This window comes from Eulemur rufifrons, chromosome 28 (genome assembly GCF_041146395.1).
Source record: "Eulemur rufifrons isolate Redbay chromosome 28, OSU_ERuf_1, whole genome shotgun sequence".
NCBI classification, from domain to species: Eukaryota; Metazoa; Chordata; class Mammalia; order Primates; family Lemuridae; genus Eulemur; species Eulemur rufifrons.
The window spans coordinates 49,685,350-49,710,133 of NC_091010.1; the positions used below are offsets into that span (position 1 = coordinate 49,685,350).

The following is a 24,784-nucleotide window of genomic DNA, read 5'->3' on the forward strand; positions in this document are numbered from 1 at the left end:
CCTGGACTCTGACACACAGGAGAATGAATGCCCAGCTGGCTTGGGGCAGACTGTTGAGATCCATTTGGTTATTGTCAGGTGGGAATATCTGGGTCTAGTGTTGCTGAGTCTTTGATTTTTAAGAGAAGGCAGAATTTGAATTTTTATTTGAAATAAATGTTGAAAATTTTAGAAACTAATTTGTTTTTTAAAAAACATCATATGAACCCAACTGTCTGTGGGCAGTTTGGACCTCCAGGCCCTCCACACCCTCTCCTGCCTTGCCTCCTGTACACGTTTGTGTGATATAAGAATGGGTTTGAGGGAAATATCAAAATTAGTATTTTTCTCTGTGTGATGGATATATTTGGTCATTGTTTAAAGCACTTATTAAACACCTGATTGCATAGAGTATGGTACAGTGTAGATAGAATCCTTAAAATCTCTAGTCGCTTAGAATCTTAAGACTTTAAGAGAGAACAGAAAGCAATACTAACCCCTCACTCAGTTTTCTAGCAGGACTCTGCCATTTGATCATCTAAGTGAAGCTTGGGTACATAAGAGCATGAGCACAATTTGGATTTTAAGGAAAGAAAGGCTTGGTGCCTGGCGCACAATAAACTCTCAGTATTGATTCTAATGATTAAATGGTTGAAGGGGTGATTAAATTGGGGAAGAGAGGCCTGGCTATGAGTGTTAGGAACCACAGTGTCCTTAAGCTGGAGAGCTGTTAGAGGTCACCTGGTTGTGCATCACAATCACCTGAATAACTTTTTAAATTCAGATTCACAGTTCTAGGATAGAGCCTAGGAATTTGAATTCAGAACGAAACAGAAACGGATGCTGATGAGGCCCCATGAGTTTTGCGTACAGGGAAGGACAGTTAGGTCCAGGGAGTGAAGGCTTGTCTGTTCCAGCTCAGACTAGCCTCGGGTACCCTGGACTCCAGAGGGTTTCCCCAGTCCCACCCTACCCAGTGGGGCCAGGAATGAGTGACCATGTTCTGTAAGAGAAACAGATAGTTTTCTTTCTTTTCTAGCTGAAGAAAGATAGCGAACACCAGGCGATTGTGCAGCACTTGGAGGAGTCCTTTGCCGTTGCCTCCTTGGTAGAGACTGGCCACCTGGCAGCTTTCTCCCTGACCTCTCACCTCAACGACACCTTCCGCTTTGACTCAGAGAAGTTGCACGTGGGACAGGGTGTTTCCCTAACCCTCAAGACCACAGAACCAGGAGTGACTGGTCTTCTTTTGGCTGTTGAGGGGCCAGCTGCTAAGAGGACCATGAGACAGACCCGGAAGGACTCTGAGACAGTTGACGAGGATGAGGAATTGGATCCAGCTCTGGCTGTCGGGACTGTGAAGAAGCACACCCTGTCTATCGGGGACATGGTTACAGGGACTGTGAAGTCCGTTAAGCCCACCCATGTGGTTGTGACTCTGGAAGATGGCGTCATTGGCTGCATCCATGCCTCCCACATTCTAGATGATGTTCCAGAGGGCACCTCTCCTACAGCCAAGCTGAAAGTTGGAAAGACAGTCACTGCCCGAGTAATTGGTGGGCGAGACATGAAGACATACAAGTATGGATGCTTTGTGGGATGGGCTGGCTTTGGGGGGAGATTGTCGTAATTTTGGGAGGAGGAGTGGAAGGTAGGTGGGTTCCAAAAAGTTGCTGGTCAGTCATATTCTCTTTTAGTTAACAAAAGGCATTCACCAAAGGATCCTTTTGCATGATTTTCCACTACACATGGAACATAGTGTAGTTAAGAGCATGGGTTTAGAGTCAGACTTGGGTTTGAATTCCAGATTGACTGTGACCATGTGCTATACATAGTAACTACTGAACTCCATGAATTTTATTTTCTTAATTTGTAAAGTGAGAATAATGGTAGTGACTACCTTAGAGGGCCATTGCGAAGGCTAAAAGAGAGAACATGTAGTATGTTATGTGCCTAGCAGGTTGCCTGCCTCATATTTATTGAACAGTATATATCAGCAGTTATAATTCATTCTGCACTTCACACCTTAATTATACTCATTTACTCTAGATCTAGTTACCACATGTGTTGTTGTGGCAGAAATTCTTGCTACAACAAGAACAGCAGAAAACGAGTTCAAAGTCTGGCCAATAATTTGCATTCTAATTTCAGTGGCTAACTGTGGGATCTTCAGTAAGTCATTTATCCTCTCTAGACCTCAGTTTCCTCATGTTTAGGATGAAAGAGTTGGAAGATAGTCTGTAGGGAAAATTTCTTTTCAGGGTTTGATCTGGCAATCCTAAAAGGTCAGAGGAGCCAGCTCCTTATTTACTGCCAAGGATGAGACTGGAAGCCCTTGGCCTGACACATCTCCCATCAGTGGCAGTGCAACCTTCAGCAGGGTGGTTTTGTAAGCTTGGTTTGGGTTCCAGTAGAGAGAGATCTTGATCTCCAGATTACTGTGGTACAGAGAATGAAGGAAATGATTTGACTTATTTATTTCTCCAGGTTTCTTCCAATTAGTCACCCCAGATTTCTTCGAACCATCCCGGAGCTGAGTGTTCGGCCAAGGTGAGGGGACCATAGCAGCAGCACAGTCCCAGGGAGAGAGCCCTGGGCTGCGGAATCAGGAGTCCTGAGTTCTAATCGTGATTCTGCCAGTGTTAGACCTTAATTTGTCTCTCTCTGTCCAAGTTATCTTATTTCTCTAGTGGGGCTATTTGGCTCTCCTAGGGCTAGAGGGATTATATGAAAATTAATGTAAAAGCTGTATACAGGGTTTTGGTTTTTTTGTTTTTTTTTTTTATTTCATCTTATTATGGGGGATACAGAATTTCAGGTTACATACGTTGCCCTATACAGGGTATCAATTTAAAGGCTGAGATTGCAGTTCCCTTTGTCAGCATGTGACAATAAGAGACATTTCTGCTCTCAACCCAATTTTCTATTGGGTTTATTCCCTGAATAAACATGTAGCCAAGAATACCTGTTCTTTCAGTATGGACTACTGCTTGTTGACTAGAAGCTGAGCTGGAATTTCAGGTCATGATCTGGTAGATTTTGCACATAAGGGTGTTCCATGAGAGATTCTGGGGAGAGGGGAACTAGGACTTCCATGTAGTGGTGGATCCAATTGCCTGGCATCATTTTTTCAGAGGATATTTAACATTTTTTTGATCCATGGTCCTGTCTGCTTCTGCTTCTTTCATAAAAGAACCCAATGAATGAAGCTAGACATGCGTGACCGTAAGACAGGCTCTGCAAGGTCAGCCCTGGGATGCATCCAGGTTGTAAGTCTTATGCACCTAGGGATGTTAATAGAAGGACCTCCAAAGTAACTTCCAGAGGGTAAGGTTTGGTCAGCATCCTGAAGGGATCAGACAAAAGTATAATGTTTCTGAGAAAACTTATGTCTGAGATAGGGAAATATTCCTGTGACGTTGAGTTTCAGATGCTAACAGCACTTTTGGAACTTCAGAGTAAGCCCTTTAGTTTCAGAATAATGAAATTTGGTGGATGACCCACATTTCTGTTTCTTTACTCTGTGGTTTCCTTAGTTTTGTAGGTTTTGATTATGTTCCTCTCCAGTCTTTGTTGTGAAAATGAAGAGACCTCATCATATTAATGGTTGTAGTCTGTAGAATCTTCATCTTTGACATGTGATGTCTTGTTTTAATTAAACCCTTAATTAGGGTTGAGGTCACATAGTTTATTCACACTAAGGGTAAATATCTTGAATTAATGAATAAGGGATGAGTCAGTGAACTCTGTGGGAAGACCCACTGCAATCCTAAATGGCTTTTGATCATCAGAGTGCTAAGAACCTCTCATTAACACCACTATTGTTGGTCCACCCTCCTGTCTTGGGAGACTATGGTGTGAGGACCAGGAGGAAAGAGAACAAGACAGTTCAAGAGTCTTAAAAGGCATCTCTGGAGTTCCTGCTAGTCAGTGAGTTTTCTCATAACTCTAATTCAGTAATTCTGACCTTTCTTTTTTTGGGCCGGGGGTGGGGGGGTGGGGGGGTGTTACTTTTTTTGGAAAGGCAATTTCCCAAAACTCATTTTGAGAAAAGAGAAAAGGATAACACATACCCAGATGTATGTGTGTGTGTATGTATGTGTGTTTTGGCTTAAACAACAGAAATTTATTTTCTCATAATTTTAGAGGCTAGAAGTCTCAGATCAAGATGTCAGCGGGGTTTATTTCTTCTGAGGCCTCTCCTTGGCTTGCGGATAGCTGTCTTCTCCCTGTGTCTTCACATGGTCTTCCTTTTATATCTCTGCGTTCTAATCTCTTCTTTTTTTATTGTGGTAAAAAAACACATGACATAAATGTACCCTGTTAATAATTTTCAGGTGTGCATTACAGTTTTGTTAACTAAGTGCATATTATACAGCAGCTCTCTAGAACTTTTTCATTTTGCATGGCTGAAACTCTATATCCACTGAATATCAACTCCCTGTTTCCCTCTCCCCCCGACCCCTGGCAGCCACCATTCTGCTTTCAGTGTGTATGAATTTGGTTACTCTGGGTATGTCATATAAATGGAATCATATAGTATTTGTCCTTTTTTGACAGGTTTTATTTTGCTTAGTATAATGTCTTTAGGGTTCATACATATTGTAGCATGTGTCAGAATTTCCTTCCTTTTCAAGGCTGAATAATATTCTATTGTGTGTATATACTGCATTTTGTTTACTCTTCTGCCAATGAACGTTTTAGTTGCTTTTGCCTCTTGGCTATTGTGAATAGTGCTGCATTGAACATGGGTGTGCAAATATCTCTTTGTGATCCTAATTTCAGTTCTTTTGCGTATACACGTATAAGCGAGATTGCTGAATCATGTGGTAGTTCTATTTTGAACTTTTTGAAGAACTTCCATACTGCTTTCCATAATCTCATCTTAACTTAATTAGCTCTTTAAAGACCCTGTCTCCAAATACAGGCATATTCTGAGTTATTGGGGGTTAGGACTTCAACATATGAATGTCTGTGTGTGTGTGTTGGGGGTGGGGAACCACAATTCAGCCCATTGTGTCCAGAAAGGAGAGACATTCTTGTATCAGCTATTGAGATGAAGAATTTCTTCATCCTAACTGTATAAGCACTAGAGATAATATATGTTAGTGGTGTGTTACAGTGCCAGGCACATAGATATCCCATGCATGTGGTTTTTTACTTTTTATAAGCAAGATTCCTGCAGAGCAGGTGTGTTTTAAGAAATAAAAGTTTATGGATATATTCTCTTCCTCAGGTATGTCTCTTTACCCTCAGGGGACGAATTTCCCATTATTATTTTGACATATATATCCCAGCTCATGTTTTTATATTTTAGTTATATATGCAGTTGACCCTCCATATGTGTTAGTTTCGCATCCTTGAATTCAACCAACCACAGACTGAAAATATTTGTGGGGGGAGAATAATAAAAAATAACAATATAACAATTTTAAAAAGTATAAATTTTAAAATACAGTATAAAAATTATTTACATAGCATATACACTGTATTAGGTGTTATAAATAATATAGAGATAATTTGAAGTATACAGGAGGATATGTGTAGGTTGTATGCAAGTACTGTGCCGTTTTATTTTAGGGCATCCTTGGATTTTGGTATCCATGGGGGTTGCTGGAACCAATCCCCTGCAGATAGCAAGGGATGACTGTATATGTATGTGTGTGGATATCTACAAATATTTTGTGTGGTTTTAAAAATTTATATAAATGGTTCATTGTACCTAATATTTTACAGCTTGCTTTTTCTATTCAAAATTTTGTTTTGTTTCTGTTTGTTTTTGTGTCTACAATTAAAATATTAATAGTAATCCATCCTGTGAATGTGCCAAACTAGCTATGTTCTCAAACTGCTGGAGGACATTTGGGCCTGTTTCCAATTTTTCCTTTATAAATAATGGCACAGTGAACAACCTTGAACTTGTTTCATTGTGCATATGTGCCAGGATTTCTCTAGCGTGGAATTACTGGTCATAGGATATATGTAAAATTTTCTCCTTTACTAGTATAGGAAAGTTCCCATTTTCTACATTTATCAGCACTTGCTATTATATTTTACAATTTTACTAACATATACCATTTTATTGATGAGTTTTGGTTCATTTTGTTTTAGAAATTATTTGAATTGGTAAGCAGGGGTAGCAGTTCTGTGATTCCTTTAAAGTGATTTGTGGGCTGATAATTTTCACTCTATATGCCCTTGTTGCTTTTCTAAGAAGAAAAAGAGAAGGCAGTGATAATGGGAGAGTAACATAGGAGACAGAGCCCCCGGGATTTTTGAGTCAGAAGCCCTGACTTCAACTCCTGGTTCAATGGCATAAAACATTTTATAACATCTATCTTGCCTGATTCACATGAGATTGTTGTCAAAATCAGTGAGAGATTATTTGTGAAAGCAGTTCTGCAAACTAAAGGACTAGCTAAGGGATTAGGAAAGAAGTAAAATAATTTTGTTTCCTAAATTTATAAAGATTATAGTGGGCCACCTATTTTAGTTTTTTTAATACCTAAGTGAATGAGTGAAATGGAAAAGTTTAGCCCCCAGGCCAGTATTGCGAACAGTCTCCTTTAAGGAGAGAGATAAGGCATTGCAGGGTGGCCAAGTGGGAGAATCCTGTATGCTCAATCCATGGCCACTTGGGGGAGATGGTTTCAAACTCAAAGTCTTATCCAGAGGTTGATTTACTCTTTCCATTGCCTTTCTGCAAACAGTGAGCTGGAGGATGGCCACACTGCTCTTAACTCTCACTCTGTTAGCCCTGTGGAGAAGATTAAACAGTACCAGGCCGGTCAGACCGTGACTTGCTTCTTAAAGAAGGTGAGTAGTGGCTGCCGTCCTTCTTTCAGAAGAAAAAGGGCTGAAACTGGAGATAAAGGCCATTAGCACTGAGCATTTGCATCTGTGTTTGCTACCATGCTGGGTTTGTGGGAGATAATACATGACCTTTGCCACTAGAAAACTTCTGGTCTAATTAGGGAGCTAAAATATGGCTTACAGAACAATTAGCAAGCAGCTCACAATTCATAATGTTGATAGATTAACTATACAAATGGAAAGAAATATAGGGCAAGATTTAAAATGTAAATGCAGAACTGGATTTTAGACTTTTGCCTTTTATAAAGTTTAGGAGCAGTGCAAAACGAAAGAGCAGTTGGGTGCCAGATTATGTATTTTAACCCCAAGTAGAACAGGAGTTCAAAAAGGGAAGAGATCAGTGTGACCTGTACCAGTTGGAACGTATCAAAGAGGAAGTTAGATTCAGTTTGCCTTGAGGGATAACACCTCTTCATTGTTACCACATTCCTCTTCCTTGAGCATCTTTCTGAGCATGTCACTGACACTTGATCCCTTTAGTTACCTGTCTGTAGACATTCATAAGCCTCAGATGCCTTAGAGTCACGGATAAGACACTTCATAATCTGACTTTGTGCACCTTGTGTGCCAGACACTCTGAAAACCTCCTCTCTCTTTTTCTCTTCCTGTGTTTATTCATGCTGGTTTCTATACCTGGAGTACTCTGTACTCCTGTTCCCTGCTGCCCTTCAGGGTTCAGCATAGATGACCGTCCCTCATTCCTAGTTCTGCTATATACTCCTGTAGCCTGTTGTTCTTCCTACATGTTGCTTGCTGCTTGAGTTCTTTGCATACTGATTTGACTTACTGCTTGTAGACCGTGATCTTAAAGGTAAGGCCTTGCTTTTATTTATCACTGTGATGCCATGGGCATAGCAGCTGCTTGATAAATGTTTTGTTGAACTGACCTGAAAAGTAGGGTGTGTATTTAGGGCAGGACACTGCATAAATACCGAAGGATCAAAATCCAAATTGGTTTAGAAAGAAAACGTTGGCCCCTGGAGATGGTTAACAATCACTGGCCATGGCTGAACTTAGAGGAGGCAACTGACATCTGTGGGACTGGTCCTCCTGCTCAAGGACATCTCTGAGGTCTCTTTTGCTCCTGGGCAGCTGAGACCCTGGGAAAGATGCATGTTCTGCTAGGCAGGTGAAGGCTCTGAGCTAGACTTCGAGTGAAGCTGGTGAGAAGTGGAGTTTGGCCAGGGGCAGTGGGATGTAGGGGTGGATTCCTATCCCTTGGAAAAATGTGGGCTTAGGGCCCTTTCTGCCTTGTGGTTTTAGGAAAGTCTACATTTAATTTAGGGACAAGAAGGGATGCTTGTATTTGCCCTACTCTGTTTCTCCTCTTTTTCTCCCAGTACAATGTGGTGAAGAAATGGCTTGAGGTGGAGATTGCCCCAGACATCCGGGGGCGAATTCCCTTGTTGCTCACGTCTCTTAGCTTTAAGGTCAGTGTCCTTGAGATCCCTGGATGGGAGACCCAGGCTCCCTAAGCTTGACTCAGTGTCTGGTGTGTGTGGGTTCACAGTGGGTATAAGGAACCTCGTGCTTATTTAGGGTTTGGTTTGGGAAATGCTTGCTATGGTTTTGGATAAATGACAGACCTTTCTTCAAGCATAAGAGGAATATTCTTATCCTTCCAGGTTCTGAAACATCCAGATAAGAAGTTCCAGATTGGCCAGGCCCTGAGGGCCACCGTGGTTGGCCCGGATTCCTCCAAGGCCTTTTTATGTCTCTCGCTCATAGGTGTGGGCATGAAATGGTGCCTGGTCAGGGAAGGGAAGGGGTGGGAAGGGGTCTTCAGTTTTTGCCCAGGTTGAAGGATGCCCTCAGTATTGGAATCCTCAGAAAGCCTGGTGTGGGGGAGCTTCTTGGAATAGTTTTTCTCTTGGGGCTTTATTCTGGCCTGTCTTGCTTTCCCACTGCCCGAGTCACCTTCACCTATGTGGTTGTTTTTCTTGAGTCCCTCAGAAAGGGTTGTCCACCGCATGCCCCTGGGATTCTTGGCTGGATGGCATGGTGATCTGGGTCTTCCTGACCATTCTGGTCCACTCAGCCTGGGCAGCTTGCACCTTCCCCAGCCTGTGCTTGGCCAGGATTCCAGCTCCTGTCATGGTTCATTTCCTCTTCCCTGAATCAGGTCCGTTCTTCTCCCAGGTCCTCACAAGCTTGAGAAAGGGGAAGTAGCCATGGGCCGAGTGGCCAAGGTGACGCCCAACGAGGGGCTGACTGTCTCCTTCCCCTTTGGGAAGATAGGAAGCGTCAGTATATTTCATGTGAGTGACTCCTACTCTGAGACAACCCTGGAAGACTTCATCCCCCAGAAGGTTGTCAGGTAAGCCATGTTCTCTTCCTCTTTTCGCCTATCGGTGGAATTGGTGGGTGTTTTAAAAATTATAGACATAATGAATGACTTTGTACCAGAAAAAAACAAGTGTATGAAATGGAAAATGAAAATTTCTATCACCTCTTTCTTTCTCTAACATTTTTCACCATTTTTTATTTTGGTTTCTATCTTTCCAGACTTTAACATATATAAGTGTAATCTGCATATATATGTATAATTTTTCTTTATGTAATAATAGAATTTCTTTTTTTTTTTTTTTGAGACAGTCTCACTCTGTCACCCTGGGTAGAGTACAGTGGCAATATCATAGCTCACTGCAGTCTCAAACTCTTGGGCACAAGTGATCTTCCTGCCTCAGCCTCTGGAGTAGCTGGAACTACAGGTGCTCACCACCTGTAGAAAATTAGCCACCATGCCTGGCTAATTTTTCTATTTTTTTGTAGAGATGGTATCTTGCTCTTGCTCAGGTTGGTCTCGAACTCCTGACCTTAGTGATCCTCCAGCCTCAGCCACCAAGAGAGTGTTAGGATTACAGGTGTGAGCCACTATACCTGGCCTAGAATTTCATTTTATACACTGTTATGCAACTTACTTTTTTCTCATAGCAGTTCATCATAGACTTTTCCTTTTCCATAGTAATATATCTAAATCTATTTTGTTCTTTTGCCTTATTTTTAATATTTGTTTAGTATTCCATTACGTGGTTTTTTTTTTTGTTTTGTTTTTGTTTTTCTGAGACAGAGTCTTGCTCTGTTGCCTGGGCTAGAGATTCATGGCATCAGCCTAGCTCACAGCAACCTCAAACTCCTGGGCTCAAGCAGTCCTTCTGCCTCAGCCTCTGGAGTAGCTCGGACTACAGGTGCCTGCCACTGTGCCCAGCTAATTTTTTCTATTTTGGGTAGAGACGGGGTCTCGCTCTTGCTTAGGCTGGTCTCAAACTCCTGGCCTCAAGCAGTCCTCCCACCTTGGCCTCCCAGAGAGCTAGGATTACAGGTGTGAGCCACTGCACTGGGCCGAGACCCTCCTGTCTCTTAAAAAAGAAAGAAATTTGCTTGCCTAAAGGTAGATGATCCCTTGAGGTCCTGTCCAGCTCTGAGGGCTGTGATAACCATGTAATCAAGGGCAGGCATCTGTCCTGGGAAAAATGTGGGCTGTATTGTTGCTGAGATCTTTTCTATCTCTAAGGTTCTGCACTTTTAAATTATGGTTTTTGGCTACTAATTGCCATTTTAAATGAATTAAATTTAGAAAGGCAACAAAAGAATCAACTTTCTGTTTTCTCCTTGAAGCCTCTCACTGATCTGCCTCATCGGAACTGTTGTGTGTCTGTCTTCAGTAATACCCAGGTTATCCCTCCATTGTGGCTTCCTGTGGTTAGTCTGTCTCCCTGCTGAGAGCAGACACTCTCATCACCCACCATAGGGCTGGCTGGTCTTGTCTGTTTAGTACATACTACGTGGCTCTCCGAGCCTTCCAAAGGGCTTTTGTGTCTCTTCTTGTATTCTTCTCCCAGCACCTTTCTTGGGTAAAAAGAGTGGGCAGTGTTATTTTTACTTGACAGACTAGGACACTGAGGCCCACAGAGGTGACACAACTTGTCCAGAGTCCCTCAGCAGGTTTTCAACAGAATGAGGAAACACAACCAAGGTCTTATGTCTCCTCTCTTGCCCTCATTCCAGATGTTACATCCTGTCCACCACAGAGGAGGTATTGACCTTGTCACTGCGATCATCCAGGTGAGTGTCTGTGTTGTTGGGATGAGGATGGGAGGAGGACCTCTCAGAGGCCTGAGGGGAGGCTGCATCTGTCTGACAGAACTTTAGGCACCCCACCTTTCTTCTCTGTCGTCACTTTGCACCCTGAGTCTCTTCTGTCCAGAAAGACTGGGAACATTCAGATTACTAAAAGAACCCTGTCTACCCAGGCTCTTGTTTCTCAAGGAAAGGTCCAGACATCCAGTGAGTGTCCAGGGTTACAAGATGATGGTCCTGCCGAGGGACCACCGGGGTTCCCATAGTGGGGGTGAGTAGGGCATGAAGGGGATCGGCCTGAGGTCAGTTTGCTCCATGGTTAGAAATGGATGTCTATAACGCCAAAGTTTTAGGTTTGACCTCTCTCTGGCTTGATCGACCACTCGCTATTTCTGCATAGCTGGCTCATGAGCACACGCCCTGGCCTGACAGGACTTTGGAAACAGTAGAGTTGGGCCCTGAAAGTCACAGCCTACTGACGGGTCCAGAGGTGTATTCCCACATGCACAGTGTGATTATTGCAGGTGTTTGGGGGTGAGGGTGGGACGATGGGGGTTAAAGGTTTGTGTATGTGCCTTTCGTTCCTTTAGAACAAACCCAGAGACAAAAAGCAAAATAGAAGATCCGGAGATTAACTCCATCCAGGACATTAAGAAAGGGCAGCTCTTGAGGGGCTACGTGAGGTCTGTCCAGCCACACGGCGTGTTCCTCGGGTGAGTAAGGTGGGGCCTCAGGGCCTGGACCCCACGTGCTTTCCCTGGGCCTGTCTTGGCCTGGTGTCCACTGCATCCCTCTTCGATGGAATATGATGAGAGCTTTTAAGAGTTTAAAAAATTCCAGTTTTTTTTTAATACTTTTAAAAAAGTTTTGAACTATTAGTTCTTGTTTGGCATTTTGAATATGGTATTTCCATTGTCAGTCTTAAATAAATTTGAATGTTCTCTGATGTAGTGTTTGATCATGATTTGTAAATGTTCTGTGAAATCACCTAGTGTCCACAACACCAGATACTGCAGCCTTCTCTGCTACTATGTTTCCTCATTTTCTCCTCCTCTTCCTAGCAGCTTGTGATTTTCATATTGTGGTGCTGTGAGGTGGGGTAAAAAATATCCTCAATCATATCTTCATTATGCTTGATCATTTTTTCCAGTTTACAAAGCCCATTCTGTCCTGCCGAATGCCAGGACCTTATGTCTGTCATAAATCCTTGTCACAGCTTGGGTCCCTGTGAAGGTGGAGTCACTAGGCCTGGCTGGAATTCTGTTGTTGCGTTTGTGACCACAGGACTCTTGTCTCTCTCCTTTCAGCCTCGGCCCCTCGGTTGTGGGTTTGGCCCAGTACCCACATGTCTCCCAGTACAGCCCGTCCAAGAAAGCCCTTTATAACAAATACCTCCCTAAAGGGAAGTTGCTCACGGCCAAGGTCCTAAGGTAGGTGTCCTCTCTCTCACCCTCACTCTGGTAGGAATCACACCCCTTTCCTGGGAGCCCTGGGAGGAGATTTTGAGGTAGACTTTAAACAGAATGGCTTGGGCAGTGGTGAATGCCATGTTCAGGTGAATGAAAGACCTTTGCCGGGGGCCTTCTGCCTCAGCCCCTGCAAACAGATGTGGCGACTCGTCTCTGCTGTCGCAGATGGAGGAGGGGGCATTGCACCTGCCCCTTGTGTTTCCTGCTAAGCTTGGTGAAATGTGCAAATCCTTCCTAAGAATACTTAATGGATTCCCATGGCAGGTGGGGCAAGGCCCAGCACCGTGGGCAGATCAGCAGAGAGAAGGCCTGGGCCGCCTGCGGTGCCCTTGGTGCCCTCTGCTTTGCACGTTGTCTTCACTGCCCCCTCTCTTGTCCTGTCACAGTGTGAACCACCAGAAGAACCTGGTAGGGCTGTCGTTCCTCCCCAGCGACACTGGGAAGCCAGACGTGTTATCTGCTTCCATGGAACTGCCACTTTCAAAGCAAGAGGGGAGGAAAATAGAGGCTGAGGAGAGAGACCAAAAAGGAGAAGAGAAGAATCAGAAAAGGAAAGAGAAGAACCAGAAGGGGCAGGTGGAGGCGCGGCTGCCGGGCAAGGAGAAGACGCAGGGCAAGCGGGGGCTGCAGACGCCCGCGAGTGAGCAGGTGGGCCCCTCGGCGGGGTTGTGCCCCACCCCCCGGGAAAGGGAGCGTTGGCGAAGCCAGCCTGACCTCTTGGAGTGAGGGCAGCCAGAGTTGGGGGCTGGGCTCTGGTGCGAGAGGAGCAGAGGGAGGGTGTCGCCTGGGGCTGTTGGAGGGCACTCCTGGGCACTCACCCACCTGTCGCCTCAGGAAAGAGTGACTAAGAAGGCAAAGAAAGCCGGTCTGTCGGAGGAGGATGACGGTGGCATGGAAGTGTATTATCGGGAAGGAGAAGAGGACATGGAGGAGACGAACGTGCTGCCCAAGGTGAGGGACGAGGTTAAATGGAGGGGGAGAGGCTGCCCTGGGGCCGGGAGGAGCTGGTCTGTCTTCAGCCCCATCCTCTTGCCTCATTTCCTATAACATATAAAAGGGGGGGGCTCTCAATTTCCTCTCTTCATCATGGGCTCCTGGAGGGCAGGGACCCTGATCACACAGAGAGTAGGCTGCATAAAATAAATTCTGTGAATGTTTATTGAGGGGAACTGAATTAAATTAGAGGCTCGGGCAGATAAAGAGGGGGCCTGGCCTGTCTGAGCCCACATCCTCTGAAAAGTGACAGTAATTCTTGAACTGAGAGGCCTGGGTATGGCCAGCTCACACCCACCAGGCAGGGCTTCCCTGCCACCCTTGGATGTTTCGTCATATCTCTGTCCCAGCTCTCCTGATGTTTTCTATGTGTATGAATATATATATTTTAAAAGTTTGTTACCTAAGTAAATTTATTTACAGATAAAACTTTTATGTTCCTGCTGTAAAGCTTCTCCAGTGGGCTGGGGCCTAGCCGGCTTGTCTCTGGGCATGGTGGGGGGTCGTGCTCCTCTGGGTGGGCTGGGGCTGGGGAGAGGGAGCAGCCTGAGCCACGTGCTTTCCTCAGCGCCTCTGTGGTCCTCCAGGAGAAGCCAGCCAAGCCAGCAGAAGCCCCCCGGCTGCAGCTGCCCTCGGGCTTTGCTTGGAACGTGGGCCTAGACTCTCTGACACCGGCCTTGCCACCTCGAGGAGAGAGCTCAGACAGTGAGGAGGACGAGAAGCCACACCAAGCCACGGTGCTGTATTTGCCAGGGATTTGTCCTTTTTGCAGGGCCCCCTTGGTACCGTCTCCTGTGCTCGGTCCTAGCCCGGGTGGGCAGGGCGAGGGGTGGTGCCCAGTCCCAGGCCAGGGATTAGGTACAGAGCCACAGGCTGCCCTGCCAACTTGTAGCTTTCACCACAGACTTGCCCTGGGTTTGAGGAGCAGATTATTCACTATTTTCTGCCTTCCATAGCAGAAAAAGAAAAGCAAGAAGGAAAGGGATTTAGAGAAGCAAAAGGCAGAGAAAGAGCTGTCGCGCGTTGAGGAGGCGCTGATGGATCCCAGGCGACAGCCGGAGTCAGCGGATGACTTCGACCGACTCGTGCTGAGCTCCCCCAACAGCTCCATCCTGTGGCTGCAGTACATGGCTTTCCACCTGCAGGCCACGGAGATCGAGAAGGCCCGTGCCGTGGCCGAGAGAGCCCTTAAGACCATCTCCTTCAGGTTAGGCTTCGCCTCCCCCTGCTCCAGGGAGGGGCCTTCGGATGGGAAGCCCTGTGTTGCCCCAAGTGCCGGGCTGGCAGGGTTTGCCGCCTGTGGGTCATCTCCTCCCATGCAGGCCGGCAACAGTTTGGGTGGCTGCCACCAGGGGCCCATGGGTTCCCAGGCTTTCTCTCGTAGGTGTGGCCTCTGTGAAATAGATCTGCTCATTTATATTTTACAGTCTTCACTGAAATAGCCAAGGGTAACCTTTACAAAGGTCCCTACACTTAAACAAGGTACCCAGTCTGGAGCAGAAATAGAATAGGGAAAACAACTCTCTACATACCTGGGTGGAAACCCTGTAGGTGGCCACTTTCCAGGCAGAGAGGAGTAAGTTTTCTGAAGCCTGGTGAAGCACGACGGCCATCCCTTGCTTCATTCTTAGTTTTAAGAGAGAATCAGACCCAAGATTTTGCTTCCAGCCCAAACCTCAGGCCTATGTGAGATTTAGTAAGCTTCCTTCCCAGGAATGGACGCAGAAAGCAAGGGAGCCTCAGAGCCGGCAGTCGGCGTGGGAGGATGGGGGTGTTCCTGCAGCTGTGTGAGCTACAGTGGGGACAGGCCTCTCAGCGCCTGTGCTCGGGGGTGGGGTCTGAGCCCGTGGATGGGGCCTGCGAGGAGGAGGAAGTTCATTGACATCCCCAAATGGGGGTGGGAGGCCTGTTGGGCTGAGCCGATGGAGCTCATGTGCCGACTGCTTTCCCTCCAGGGAAGAGCAGGAGAAGCTGAACGTGTGGGTGGCGCTGCTGAACCTAGAAAACATGTACGGCTCTCAGGAGTCCCTGAGCAAGGTCTTCGAGCGGGCCGTGCAGTACAACGAGCCTCTCAAGGTCTATCTGCACCTGGCTGACATCTATGCCAAGTCAGAGAAGTTACAGGTAGGAGTCTGGGCCAGCTGGTCAGCTGCCAAAGGTCCTCAGCGTCTCGCAGACGGACTCTGGGAGTCACAGCAGCGGGCTCAGGGAAGAACCCTGGATTCTGGGTCCAGTCCTGCCGCGGGCTTGCCACCTGACGTCCGGGCCCTGACTTCCTTATCTTCCCAGTGAGAGAGGTCACTTCCCCGCGTCTACTGTGGCACTGTGGGGCTGACGTGAGGGAAGCAGTGGCTTTGGAAGTGGCCGGGTGGAAGGGGTGGCGGACCCCGGTGTGTATGCCTTGGGCTGCTGGCAGGGCATTACAGACAAAGGGGATGTCCCAGCCCAGTGTCCCCTTTTCTGTCTCTCCTGCTCTCCCTTGTCATTCTCACATCCTCCTAGTCTGGGTCTCCCCTTGCTATGGGCGCAGGCACAGTGGGGAAACACCCCATCGTTTCGTGCCTCCTACCTGCTCCTCCCGGGTCTCTGGAATGAGCCCTGCGTAGTGATTTGGGGTCTGTGAGCCCAAGTCTAGCTTCTCGTGAGCGTCGCTGCCTGTCTTTGTTGTTGTGCCCTCTGTAGCATCACACTCTCCTCAGCTTACCTGTCTTTTCTCACAGGAAGCCGGTGAACTGTACAACCGGATGCTGAAGCGTTTCCGGCAGGAGAAAGCTGTGTGGATCAAATATGGCGCCTTTCTCCTGCGGAGGAGTCAGGCCGGGGCCAGTCACCGTGTGCTGCAGCGAGCCCTCGAGTGCCTGCCTAGCAAGGAGCGTGAGTGCCCAGTTCCTGAGCACATGGGGATGGGGGACTTCTCATCCAGGGGCGGCGCTGCTTCTCAGTTAGGAAAGCCTGGTGCAGGGTGCATGGCCATCTCTAGCGTAGCAACGTGAGTTACATTGCAAATGCTAGACGGCGAAAGATAAGACGGAGGAACAAAAAGCAATTGGCAGTAATTATCTTGCCCCTGGGGCCTTCCACCTTTTCTGGGCCCAGAGGGTAGGGTGTTTGCATCTGTGTATTTGGCCCTGAACCCACCCCACTGTCCTTTTTGGGCTTTGTCTCTTTTGTCATAACCTAGGTCTCGGGACCCAAGAGCAGGGAGTCAGACTCACTCTGTCCCTGCTGCACACCGTGTTGCAGTGAGGGCGTCTGTCTGCTGGTTGGGTCTCTGAGCCATCCTCTCCCTGCAGACGTGGATGTGATTACCAAGTTTGCGCAGCTCGAGTTCCAGCTGGGGGATGCGGAGCGGGCCAAAGCCATTTTTGAGAACACGCTGAGCACCTACCCAAAGCGCACAGATGTCTGGTCGGTCTACATCGACATGACCATCAAGCACGGCAGCCAGAAGGAAGTCCGGTGAGAGGGAGAGACAGACCAGAGCCGAACTCCCCGGTGGTGGTTGTGGGGGGTCATTGGCCAAGCTGATGATTTGTAGCCCCTCAGCAGCTCCCAGCATCCCCAGGTCCCTTACTCGATGTAGAAAAAACAGCTTTGCCGTGATACACAGGTGTGATAACATTCACTTTTCCAACTACTTTTTCTGCCCCAAAGGCCAGCCTCTGGTCTGTGTCTGGATCCATTAGTGGCAGGGAGCCTGGCCCCTGGCCTGGGAGTCAGGAGACTTGGATTCCCTCCTCACTGACACCGTGCCTGGCTCTGGTTAGGGAGAACTGTCACAGGCATAGTCTCACTTGTGCCCCGGCATCCCCACAAGGCAGGGAGGGTTAGAGGTGGGTAAACGCATCCTGAAAGAACAAGTGCCCCACCCATGCTTGTTACTAAGTTAGAAGCTGAGCTTTTCTCGCAGATCCATACCTCTTTGTCCCAATCCCAGTAGCTTTGTCCGGATTCACTGTGTGACTTTAGGCAAGTAAGTCCTTTCACATCTCCAGGTGTCTGTCTGCTCCTCTGGAAGTGAGGGTGGTGGTGCCTCTCCCTGGGGCATCACGGGGGCTCACAGTGGTAGTAAAACTAAAGGTAGAAGTGGGAGTCCTGGATGACAGAGGCCCTGGCTCCAGTGCCCAGGAGCAGGCGGGCGAGTGCTAGCGAAGTGTGTGACCTGGGCCTGGGAGGTAAATGCTGCCCTGTTCTTCCTCACAGGGACATCTTTGAGCGGGTCATTCATCTGAGCCTGGCCCCCAAGAGAATGAAGTTCTTCTTCAAGCGCTACCTGGACTATGAGAAGCAGCACGGCACGGAGAAGGACGTGCAGGCGGTCAAGGCCAAGGCCCTGGAGTACGTGGAGGCCAAGAGCTCAGTACTGGAGGAATAGGGGCGGGCTGGCCCCTCCAGGCTCGGGCAGCAGTGGGCCAGCCGCACCTCAGCGCCTGGGCACTCAGAAACCTGTGGCCTAAGGACTGTATTTAAGTGCTGCTTTTTCTGCAGCATCCCTGGGGAATCCTGTCAGGATGAAAAAGAATTCAAGACTGCTTTTAATTCCTCTTTGCTTATTTTAAGTCCTAATTTATGTCATCCTTTCCCTGTTCTGTGGCTGCTCAGTGGTTGCAGGCAACAGCCCCGGGACTCCCATAAAAGCCGAGTGTCCCTCCTTCAGGGGAGTTCCCTGGGGAGCAAGAGCGACGGGCTTTCTCCCAAGGATCTCATGGTCAGGCCCACTTTGTCCCTGGCAGGCTGTCGGTCCAGCCAGAGGGGGCTGGTAGGGTTCAGGGAGTGGGTCCTCGCCTACGATCTGAGTCTCTGGGCCTCCCTCAGCCTCAGCTCAGCTAGTGCCTTCCGCCCTGTAGCAGAGGCTGTGAGGCTGGGACAGCAGGACACAGCCCAGAAGGGAAAATTGGGAGACCTAGGCTGCAGGGGACAGCCACAGGCATCGGCTTAAACCACTGATGATGTCTCAGCCCAGGCCCACCTTGGCAAGGTCACATAACCTCTCTCCATCTGGTATATTCCAGAGTTCTTGGAGGCTAGCACAGGCCTAGCTAGTTGTTGAAGCCAGTTCTTTTTTGGCTTAGTCCTGAGGGAATTAAAAGTTTTCTCTCGCAGAGCCTTAAATGTCCTGAGAGCGTTTCTGTGGGAAATGACTGAGTCATATGCCAGGAAGGTTTTGGAGATAGTGGAGGTAGGCGGGCAAGGGTGGGAGGAAGGAGGAGCCGGGGCTGGCCTGGTTAGTAGCACTGGGTTACAAGAGCTAGGTCCTACTGAGTGCAGGATCTTCCCAGTCTAGAAATTTCAAACTGAGCTTCCCTCTGTGAAAGGCCAGGCCTCATCTGTTCCCCAGACTAAATCAGACAATCGAATCCAAATGCGAAGAGATCAGCCCCAGGGCCTTCCCCTGGGTGTGACACCTGGGGTTCCCTGTACTGCAGCCACCTCTGTGGCATTTCAGTCCTGTCCCCTTCCCTCCCACAGGGCATGGGTTTGGGCCTGGCCCCATGCCCACCAGCCTGCTGTGGCATGGCCCATTCAATCATGCAGACACCAAGCTGGTCCCTTATAGTAAGAAAAGCTTTATCAAAAATTCAAGTGTATAAAATAGGGCCAGAGGGATCCAGTGAAGGGCAGCCTCCCAGTGGTGCACTGCTGAGCTGGGTGTCCCTGTGCAATTAGACACAAATTAACTGCACAGCGTACTGCACAAGGAGCCTCCTGGTGACTTTCACTGTCACCTGGACCTGCCAGCTGGGGCTTCCCAGCTTGGAGTCCCAACGGTAAAAGATCATCCATGTCATAGTTAATTAGAGACCAGTGCTGGGAAAGAGTCTTCCCCAAGCTGTTGACCACGTTGGCTGGCGGGAACAGGAGGTGGAATTTCTTCAAGTCAGAGCTGACAACATTGTCTGCTGGATCTCTCTGCACCCCAGATTGCCTTGTGTCCGTCGCCCCTGGACTGTTTGCCCAAGAAGCCAGTTTAGGAGGAAAAAAATCCCCTTTGGATGCTGGTGTAAGCAGGCACTGGGGTTGGGTTTGGGACCAAGCAATGCCGAGAGCCCGGGGAGCGGACCCCTACGAGGCCAGCAGGGCCATCTCCACATTGTCAGGGGCCGCACCGTTGCCCGCCAGACCCTGAGCCCACTTGTGCAGGCGGCTGTAGAGCGGGAGGCCCTGGTTCTCCCGGTACAGATAGACGCCGGTGATGGCGTTCCACTGTGGCCGCGGCTGTGTACCTTCCACCGGGAAGTTGGCAACCAGCTCCTCGTCATCCTTGTTGAGCGCCACGAAGCCGAAGAAGCGGCGCACGTTGTTGGCGGCGAGCACCCGAGAGTGCACCTCTGCCGTGCGCTGGAACAGCTGGTCCTCGTTGGCGCGGTACTGCGCCCAGTAGGCCTCCTGGCGGTAGCTGAGTGGCGAGCAGTAATGCTTGAGGCACTTGGTCAGGAACACCAGGACGGCCACCACGCCAATGAGCAGCCACCCAAAGAGCTGGCCAGAGAATGGGCAGGGCTCAGGAGGGGCAAGGAGCTGCCCCGGCCTGCCCGCCCCAGAGCAGATGCTGCGAGGGAAGCCGGCCCCTCTGGCTGCCGGTTCCTCCTTCCCTTTAACTCGCACTTCCCCTGTTCTTCCACTTTGCCTCCTGCATTGCCTGCCACTCCTTCAACCCAAGGGTGCCTCTCCCTCCAGCCATCGTCTCGCCCCATCCAAACCCAGCTCTGCCTGCCAGGCTCAGATGCCACCCCCAGGAAGCCTTCAAAGGCCCCTTTGGGAACAGTCCTGCCTTGCCTGAATCCCCCATGGCCTGGTTCCCGCGACATCGTCTGCCTTGTTTGGAGGCCACCCGAGTGCCTGTCTCACACTTGCGTGGCTGTGAGCCTAGTGGGGGCAGGGCAGTCAGGTTGTCCTTGTTTCCCCATTCACTCCTGCACACAGGTCTGTGGGCATTTGATTGGCATCCAGTAAGTTTTATTGATAATCTTCCATCTCTGTTTCTCTGTCTACTTTGGGTTTTTGTTTCTTATGTACCTGAGAGAAGAGACCTTTTAAAAAATCTCATGCTCCTCCTGTCTCTCCCTCACCTTCTCTGAGTTAACACTTCGGGCTCAGGTTGCTGCTGCTGCCCAGGTCTCTGTCCTTGCCCTCTCCCCCGACCACCCTCCACTCCTTCAGAACTCGGCTACGGCCAAGGCCAGGAGCAGGGCAGCAACTGCCTCTTCCTGACTCTCAACACCCCATCCTGACCCCAGGGCCCCTCTTGACGTCAGCAGTGCTTGGGGCTGGTTCAGTGCTGGGTCGGGCCCTTCTGGGCCAGGAATGGGTTCATCCCCGAGCCAGCCGCACTCCACTATCAACTCACGGCCCATCCAAGCGCTTCTGAGGTGGCATGCAGGGGTCATGCCTCGTGTGGCTGGGGTAATGGGCTTATCTGTGACTGGGATCAAGGCTTAGTCTGACCCAGGAGAGTATTCCTTTAATGTTTAAAACTTTTTTTTTTTTAAAGACGGTGTCTCACTCGGTGGCTCCAGCTGGAGTGCAGTGGCATGACAGTAGCTCACCGCAGCCTTGAACTCCTGGGCTCAAGTGACCCTCCTGCCTCAGCCTCCCAAGTAATTGGGACTACAGGTGCACACCACCATGCCTGGCTAAGTTTTTTTTTTTTTTTTTTTTTTTTTAGAGATGGGGTCTCTATGTTGCCCAGGCTGGTCTTGATGTGGCCTCAAGCGACACTCCCACCTCCCAAAGTGCTAGGATTGTAGGCGTGAGCCACTGTGCCACCCTCTCTGATTTCTGACTGGAATTGACCCTCGCCCCACCAAGCAGTGACCTGCAGGTTAACCAGCTCTAATTCCTGATGCCAATAATGCATTGCATTCCCAGAAAACTCAGCCCGTGAGGACTCTAGTTTTAAAATGGGTCATCCCAGCACCTCCCACCAGCCACCACCTTGGGAAGGAAGAGCTTCCCTTTACAGCCCTTACCTGGGACTCATACTTAAGCCTGCGGCTGACCTCCTCCCGGAAGCCTGACAGGTTTGCAGGGCCCTCCCCGCAAGGGAACCTGGCCAGGATTTCAGTGGCGTGGGCTGGTGGGAAGCCTCCTTCCTCGGCCGTGAGTGAGGAGGGGTCCACGAACTCACTGAGAGCGCAGACATAAGCCTCACCGCGCAGCAAGGAGATGACAGACCAGGTAACGGGGGCCACGGCCGCGCGGCCCAGGATGGAGCTTAGAAGGAGGAAGTTGGGGGCAGCCGAGCAGTTCTTGGCCCTCCGGTACTGGCACTCAGCGACCAGGTTCCAGGTGTGGTTGTTGAGGATGATGCCGATGAGGAAGAGCGCCAGGGCGGGCACACCGATGGCTGTCAGCCCGTACAGGTAGTTCCGGGCCGGCGAGCAGGGGCAGTGGAAGGCCACGACAGAGAACAGCTCCTGGCTGCCCACTGTGCCCAGTGCCACCAGCCCGTTGAAAATCATCACATCCTTGCTCTTGAAGAAGAGTGACAGGAAGCGGAAGTTCTCTGCGATCAGGGCAGCCATGGTGACCGTCGGTCAGCTGGGGGACTGACTGCAGGAGAGGCGGTGGGAGGAGCGGGACCACCGGTTCCTGTGGGGCTAGGGAGGAGTGCAGGCTGGTGGGCAGCTGAAGGCAGGGCACGGCCGGGCCATCCCAGCCCTACTGCAGCGGCTGGCCTAGGCCTTCCTCCTGTGGAACAGCAGATAAAGGTTTGCCTCAGAAAACGGGCAGTTGAGGAGGATGCTCATGAGGCCAGGCTGGGAGAAAGGAAGGCACCTGGGGTCCCGGGGAACCATGGTCGCTGCTGTTCACTGAGCTGCTACCACGCCTTGGGCCCTTTACGTCCCTCATTGAGCTATGACATCCCTGCTGTACCCAAGAGACGGCGAGGCTTCCTAAGGGTGGGTACCTTGCCAGGGTCCCATGTGAGCGGCAGAACTGAGGTTTGAGCTTGGGTCTATCTGCCGCAAACACTTTTAGGTTGGTTTTGCCACCACAGCTTCTCTAGGGGCAGGAGTTAGGAATGCCCTGTGGTGTTAGGGGACGTGGGACACTGAACGGCTTTCCCTCCGGGGTCCAGGGTGGTGCTAATGCGCAGAGGGGCCTGGGACTGCTTGGAGGGTGCAGCCCCTCCTGGGTGGGGGAGCTGGAGCGGGTGTCCTGGTGGACAAGGGACTGGACAGGATCCTGTGGTGGGGGTGGGGTGGACACAGCAGGACACCAGCGCCCCTGGAGCTCACAAGGACCTTTTCATTTTGGAGGGTCTCAACTGGTTTAGGAGGCTCTGGCTTTCAACATACTGCATGACTTTTCTCTGGGCCTCAGTTTCATCATCTGTGAACAAAAGGATAAAACCTTCTGTTCCTTACTCTCTTCCTAGGGATGCTGGAGGGAAAGAAGAGGAATAAAAGATGCCTGATGATCGTCCTGTGTGTGAAACCCTCCCTCTCTCCCACCTGCCAGGTTGTCAAGGTGGGGATGCTTCCCCAGCCTGCAGAGATCAGGGAAACTGAGGCCTGCAGGGGATAAAGTGCCTGAGGCCAAACATGGAGGTGTCCGGGCGGGACTTTGACCACAACCCAGTAGACCTGGGAAGTGGGCAGGGTGAGTCTGAGCTCAGTCCTCCGCTTCCTCTGTCTCCTACTGACCTTGCTGTGTCCACTTATGAGAGCCGTCGAACCTCCTCTTCCTCAGCTCTGACCCCCTTCCTCTCCAGCAGCTTCCTAGTGGACCCCACGCCACGGAGCCCGGGACCACCCAGCCCGCCAGCCACAAGAAGCTTAGATGAGACTGAATTCGGAGCCTGCTTGGCCTTGGTCTGGGCTGCAGCAGGCTGGCCCCCTGCCAGGAAGTGGCTGTGGCCCCAGGCTCCTGCAAAGTTTAGCCCCAACTCCCTTCCCAGGCTCCACCCACACAAGCCTGAGAGGCCAGGGTGTGGCCCCTTCTCCCCATCTGGTGGATGAAAAACAAAAATCTTCAGGCTAGAGGAAGCCAGGGAGTGGAGGGCTGGGTGGGCAGCAAACACAGGGGAGGATCTGCCCATGCTCTTCCTGTGTTTCATCTCCACACCGCCCCTGCGCGGCTCTGCCAAGCCTGCCAGACGGGCAGCAGCACCATGTGGCCATGTGGGCTCCAGGAGGAGAAGGAGGAGGAGGATCATCATGAGGAGTGGGGGTGGGGGTAGGAGGAGGATCATGAAGAGTGGGGGTGGGGGTAGGAGGGTCATGAGGAGCAGGGGGAGGAAGAGGATCACGTGGAGCAGCGGGGGTGGGGGGAGGAGGACTACCAGACCCAGGAGGAGGAGGAGGAGTCTGACTCTTCCCTCACTTCTCAGCCCAGGGCTCCAGTGTAACTCCGTGGGAAAGGGAGTTTGTACTATTGCTGCTGGTGAATGGGTTAAAGGCAGCCCCATCTCCCGCTTCCTCTTCCCTTCTTGGCTTCTAGGCTCCTAATTAGCTCCCTGTGGGGCCCAAAACTTGGCTTCTAGGCTCCTAATTAGCTCCCTGTGGGGCCCAAGATGCGGGAACAGGGTGGGTGTTGAGCAGAGGATGGAGCAGACCATCTTCTGAGACTATTGCCCCTGACCCCCAGGCCCGGCCACTCCCAGAACCCCTAGCGGGACCGACAGCATCAGTCAGGATAGGAGACAGGCGGCTGGGGGAGGGGATGGGCTGACCCTACCCAGAGCGGAGGCTGCAGCTGGGGGCCTCTCTGCCCAGGACAGTGCCTCTGGGCAGCCTGGGACAGGGCCTGCCATGCTCCCCGGACACCTGGCGTGCCCCAGGGAGGATCCCTTCCTTACCTGGGGACAGCTGCAGGCACCTGTGGCCTTGGCTTCCTCAGGGCTGGGCTCTCCAAGTGGCCTCCAGGACGGGTGGCGGCCAGGCAGCTGCCCCACCCAAAGTGCCTGCCACCCGGGCTCCCGGCTCCCTCCCACTTTTCTGCGCACAGGAGCTGCTGTGGCGTCTTCAGACGAATTTAACTCCAGAAAGAGAAGCAAACAGTGGGATGGAGTGTGCGCGCCAGCGGGTGGAAAAACAGCCTCACGGCGCCAGGCAGGGGAGGGCGGGCCGAGGGCGGTGCGAGAGGAGAGGAAATGGAGGTGCCTGTTCTGCAGCCGCGGGGCGCCCCACCGACCCGCGCCCGCTCTGGGCTGTGCCGGCCCCTCGCACCGCTGGCCCTGCGCTAGACCGACCTGGCTGGGCTGCGCGCCAGGTTCAGGAGCACCCCCTGCTTGACCCCACCGGGCAGAAGCTCTCGAGGAGTCCCTGGCAGGGTCAGGGCAGAGGTGCCATCAGACCAATGCTGACCCCCGGCAGAATGTGCGAGGCCAGGGCCCCCTACCGTCTTCTGGCCCTTCTCCCGGCAAAGCCGGCCTGCCACTGCCT

The 24,784-nt window shown here is 50.5% G+C and overlaps 2 protein-coding genes across 4 annotated transcripts in view; one reads left to right on the forward strand and one right to left on the reverse strand.

The window, feature by feature from the left end:
* Window positions 1–18,444, forward strand: part of PDCD11 (programmed cell death 11) — a 38,172-nt gene extending 19,728 nt beyond the window's left edge. For 2 of the 3 annotated variants that reach the window (XM_069459821.1, XM_069459823.1), the window contains exons 20-36: window positions 1,019–1,560; window positions 2,467–2,529; window positions 6,690–6,795; window positions 8,193–8,282; window positions 8,478–8,580; window positions 8,992–9,169; window positions 10,861–10,917; window positions 11,523–11,645; window positions 12,240–12,362; window positions 12,788–13,049; window positions 13,236–13,352; window positions 13,982–14,131; window positions 14,351–14,601; window positions 15,350–15,518; window positions 16,115–16,268; window positions 16,688–16,853; window positions 17,598–18,444. In XM_069459821.1, coding sequence (XP_069315922.1) covers window positions 1,019–1,560; window positions 2,467–2,529; window positions 6,690–6,795; window positions 8,193–8,282; window positions 8,478–8,580; window positions 8,992–9,169; window positions 10,861–10,917; window positions 11,523–11,645; window positions 12,240–12,362; window positions 12,788–13,049; window positions 13,236–13,352; window positions 13,982–14,131; window positions 14,351–14,601; window positions 15,350–15,518; window positions 16,115–16,268; window positions 16,688–16,853; window positions 17,598–17,769 — 2,826 coding nt within the window. In that variant the 3' untranslated portion in view covers window positions 17,770–18,444. The remainder of the gene's footprint in view (window positions 1–1,018; window positions 1,561–2,466; window positions 2,530–6,689; window positions 6,796–8,192; window positions 8,283–8,477; window positions 8,581–8,991; window positions 9,170–10,860; window positions 10,918–11,522; window positions 11,646–12,239; window positions 12,363–12,787; window positions 13,050–13,235; window positions 13,353–13,981; window positions 14,132–14,350; window positions 14,602–15,349; window positions 15,519–16,114; window positions 16,269–16,687; window positions 16,854–17,597) is intronic. The other variant, XM_069459822.1, reaches the window with a different exon arrangement.
* A 529-nt stretch (window positions 18,445–18,973) lies between these two features.
* Window positions 18,974–21,919, reverse strand: CALHM2 (calcium homeostasis modulator family member 2). The gene is made up of 2 exons (XM_069460638.1): window positions 21,365–21,919; window positions 18,974–19,874 (listed from the first exon to the last, which is right to left on the reverse strand). The coding sequence occupies exons 1-2, from the start codon at window positions 21,917–21,919 to the stop codon at window positions 19,458–19,460; spliced, it is 972 nt and encodes a 323-aa protein (XP_069316739.1). The 3' UTR covers window positions 18,974–19,457.
* Between the last annotated feature and the right edge of the window lie 2,865 nt (window positions 21,920–24,784).

Excerpts from the sequence above, each read along its gene's own strand:
- CALHM2 (XM_069460638.1), bottom strand. The coding sequence starts at position 21,919 with ATGGCTGCCCTGATCGCAGAGAACTTCCGCTTCCTGTCACTCTTCTTC. Across the intron at positions 19,875-21,364 it reads GGCTTAAGTATGAGTCCCAG|CTCTTTGGGTGGCTGCTCAT; the intron begins GTAAGGGCTGTA and ends TTCTCTGGCCAG.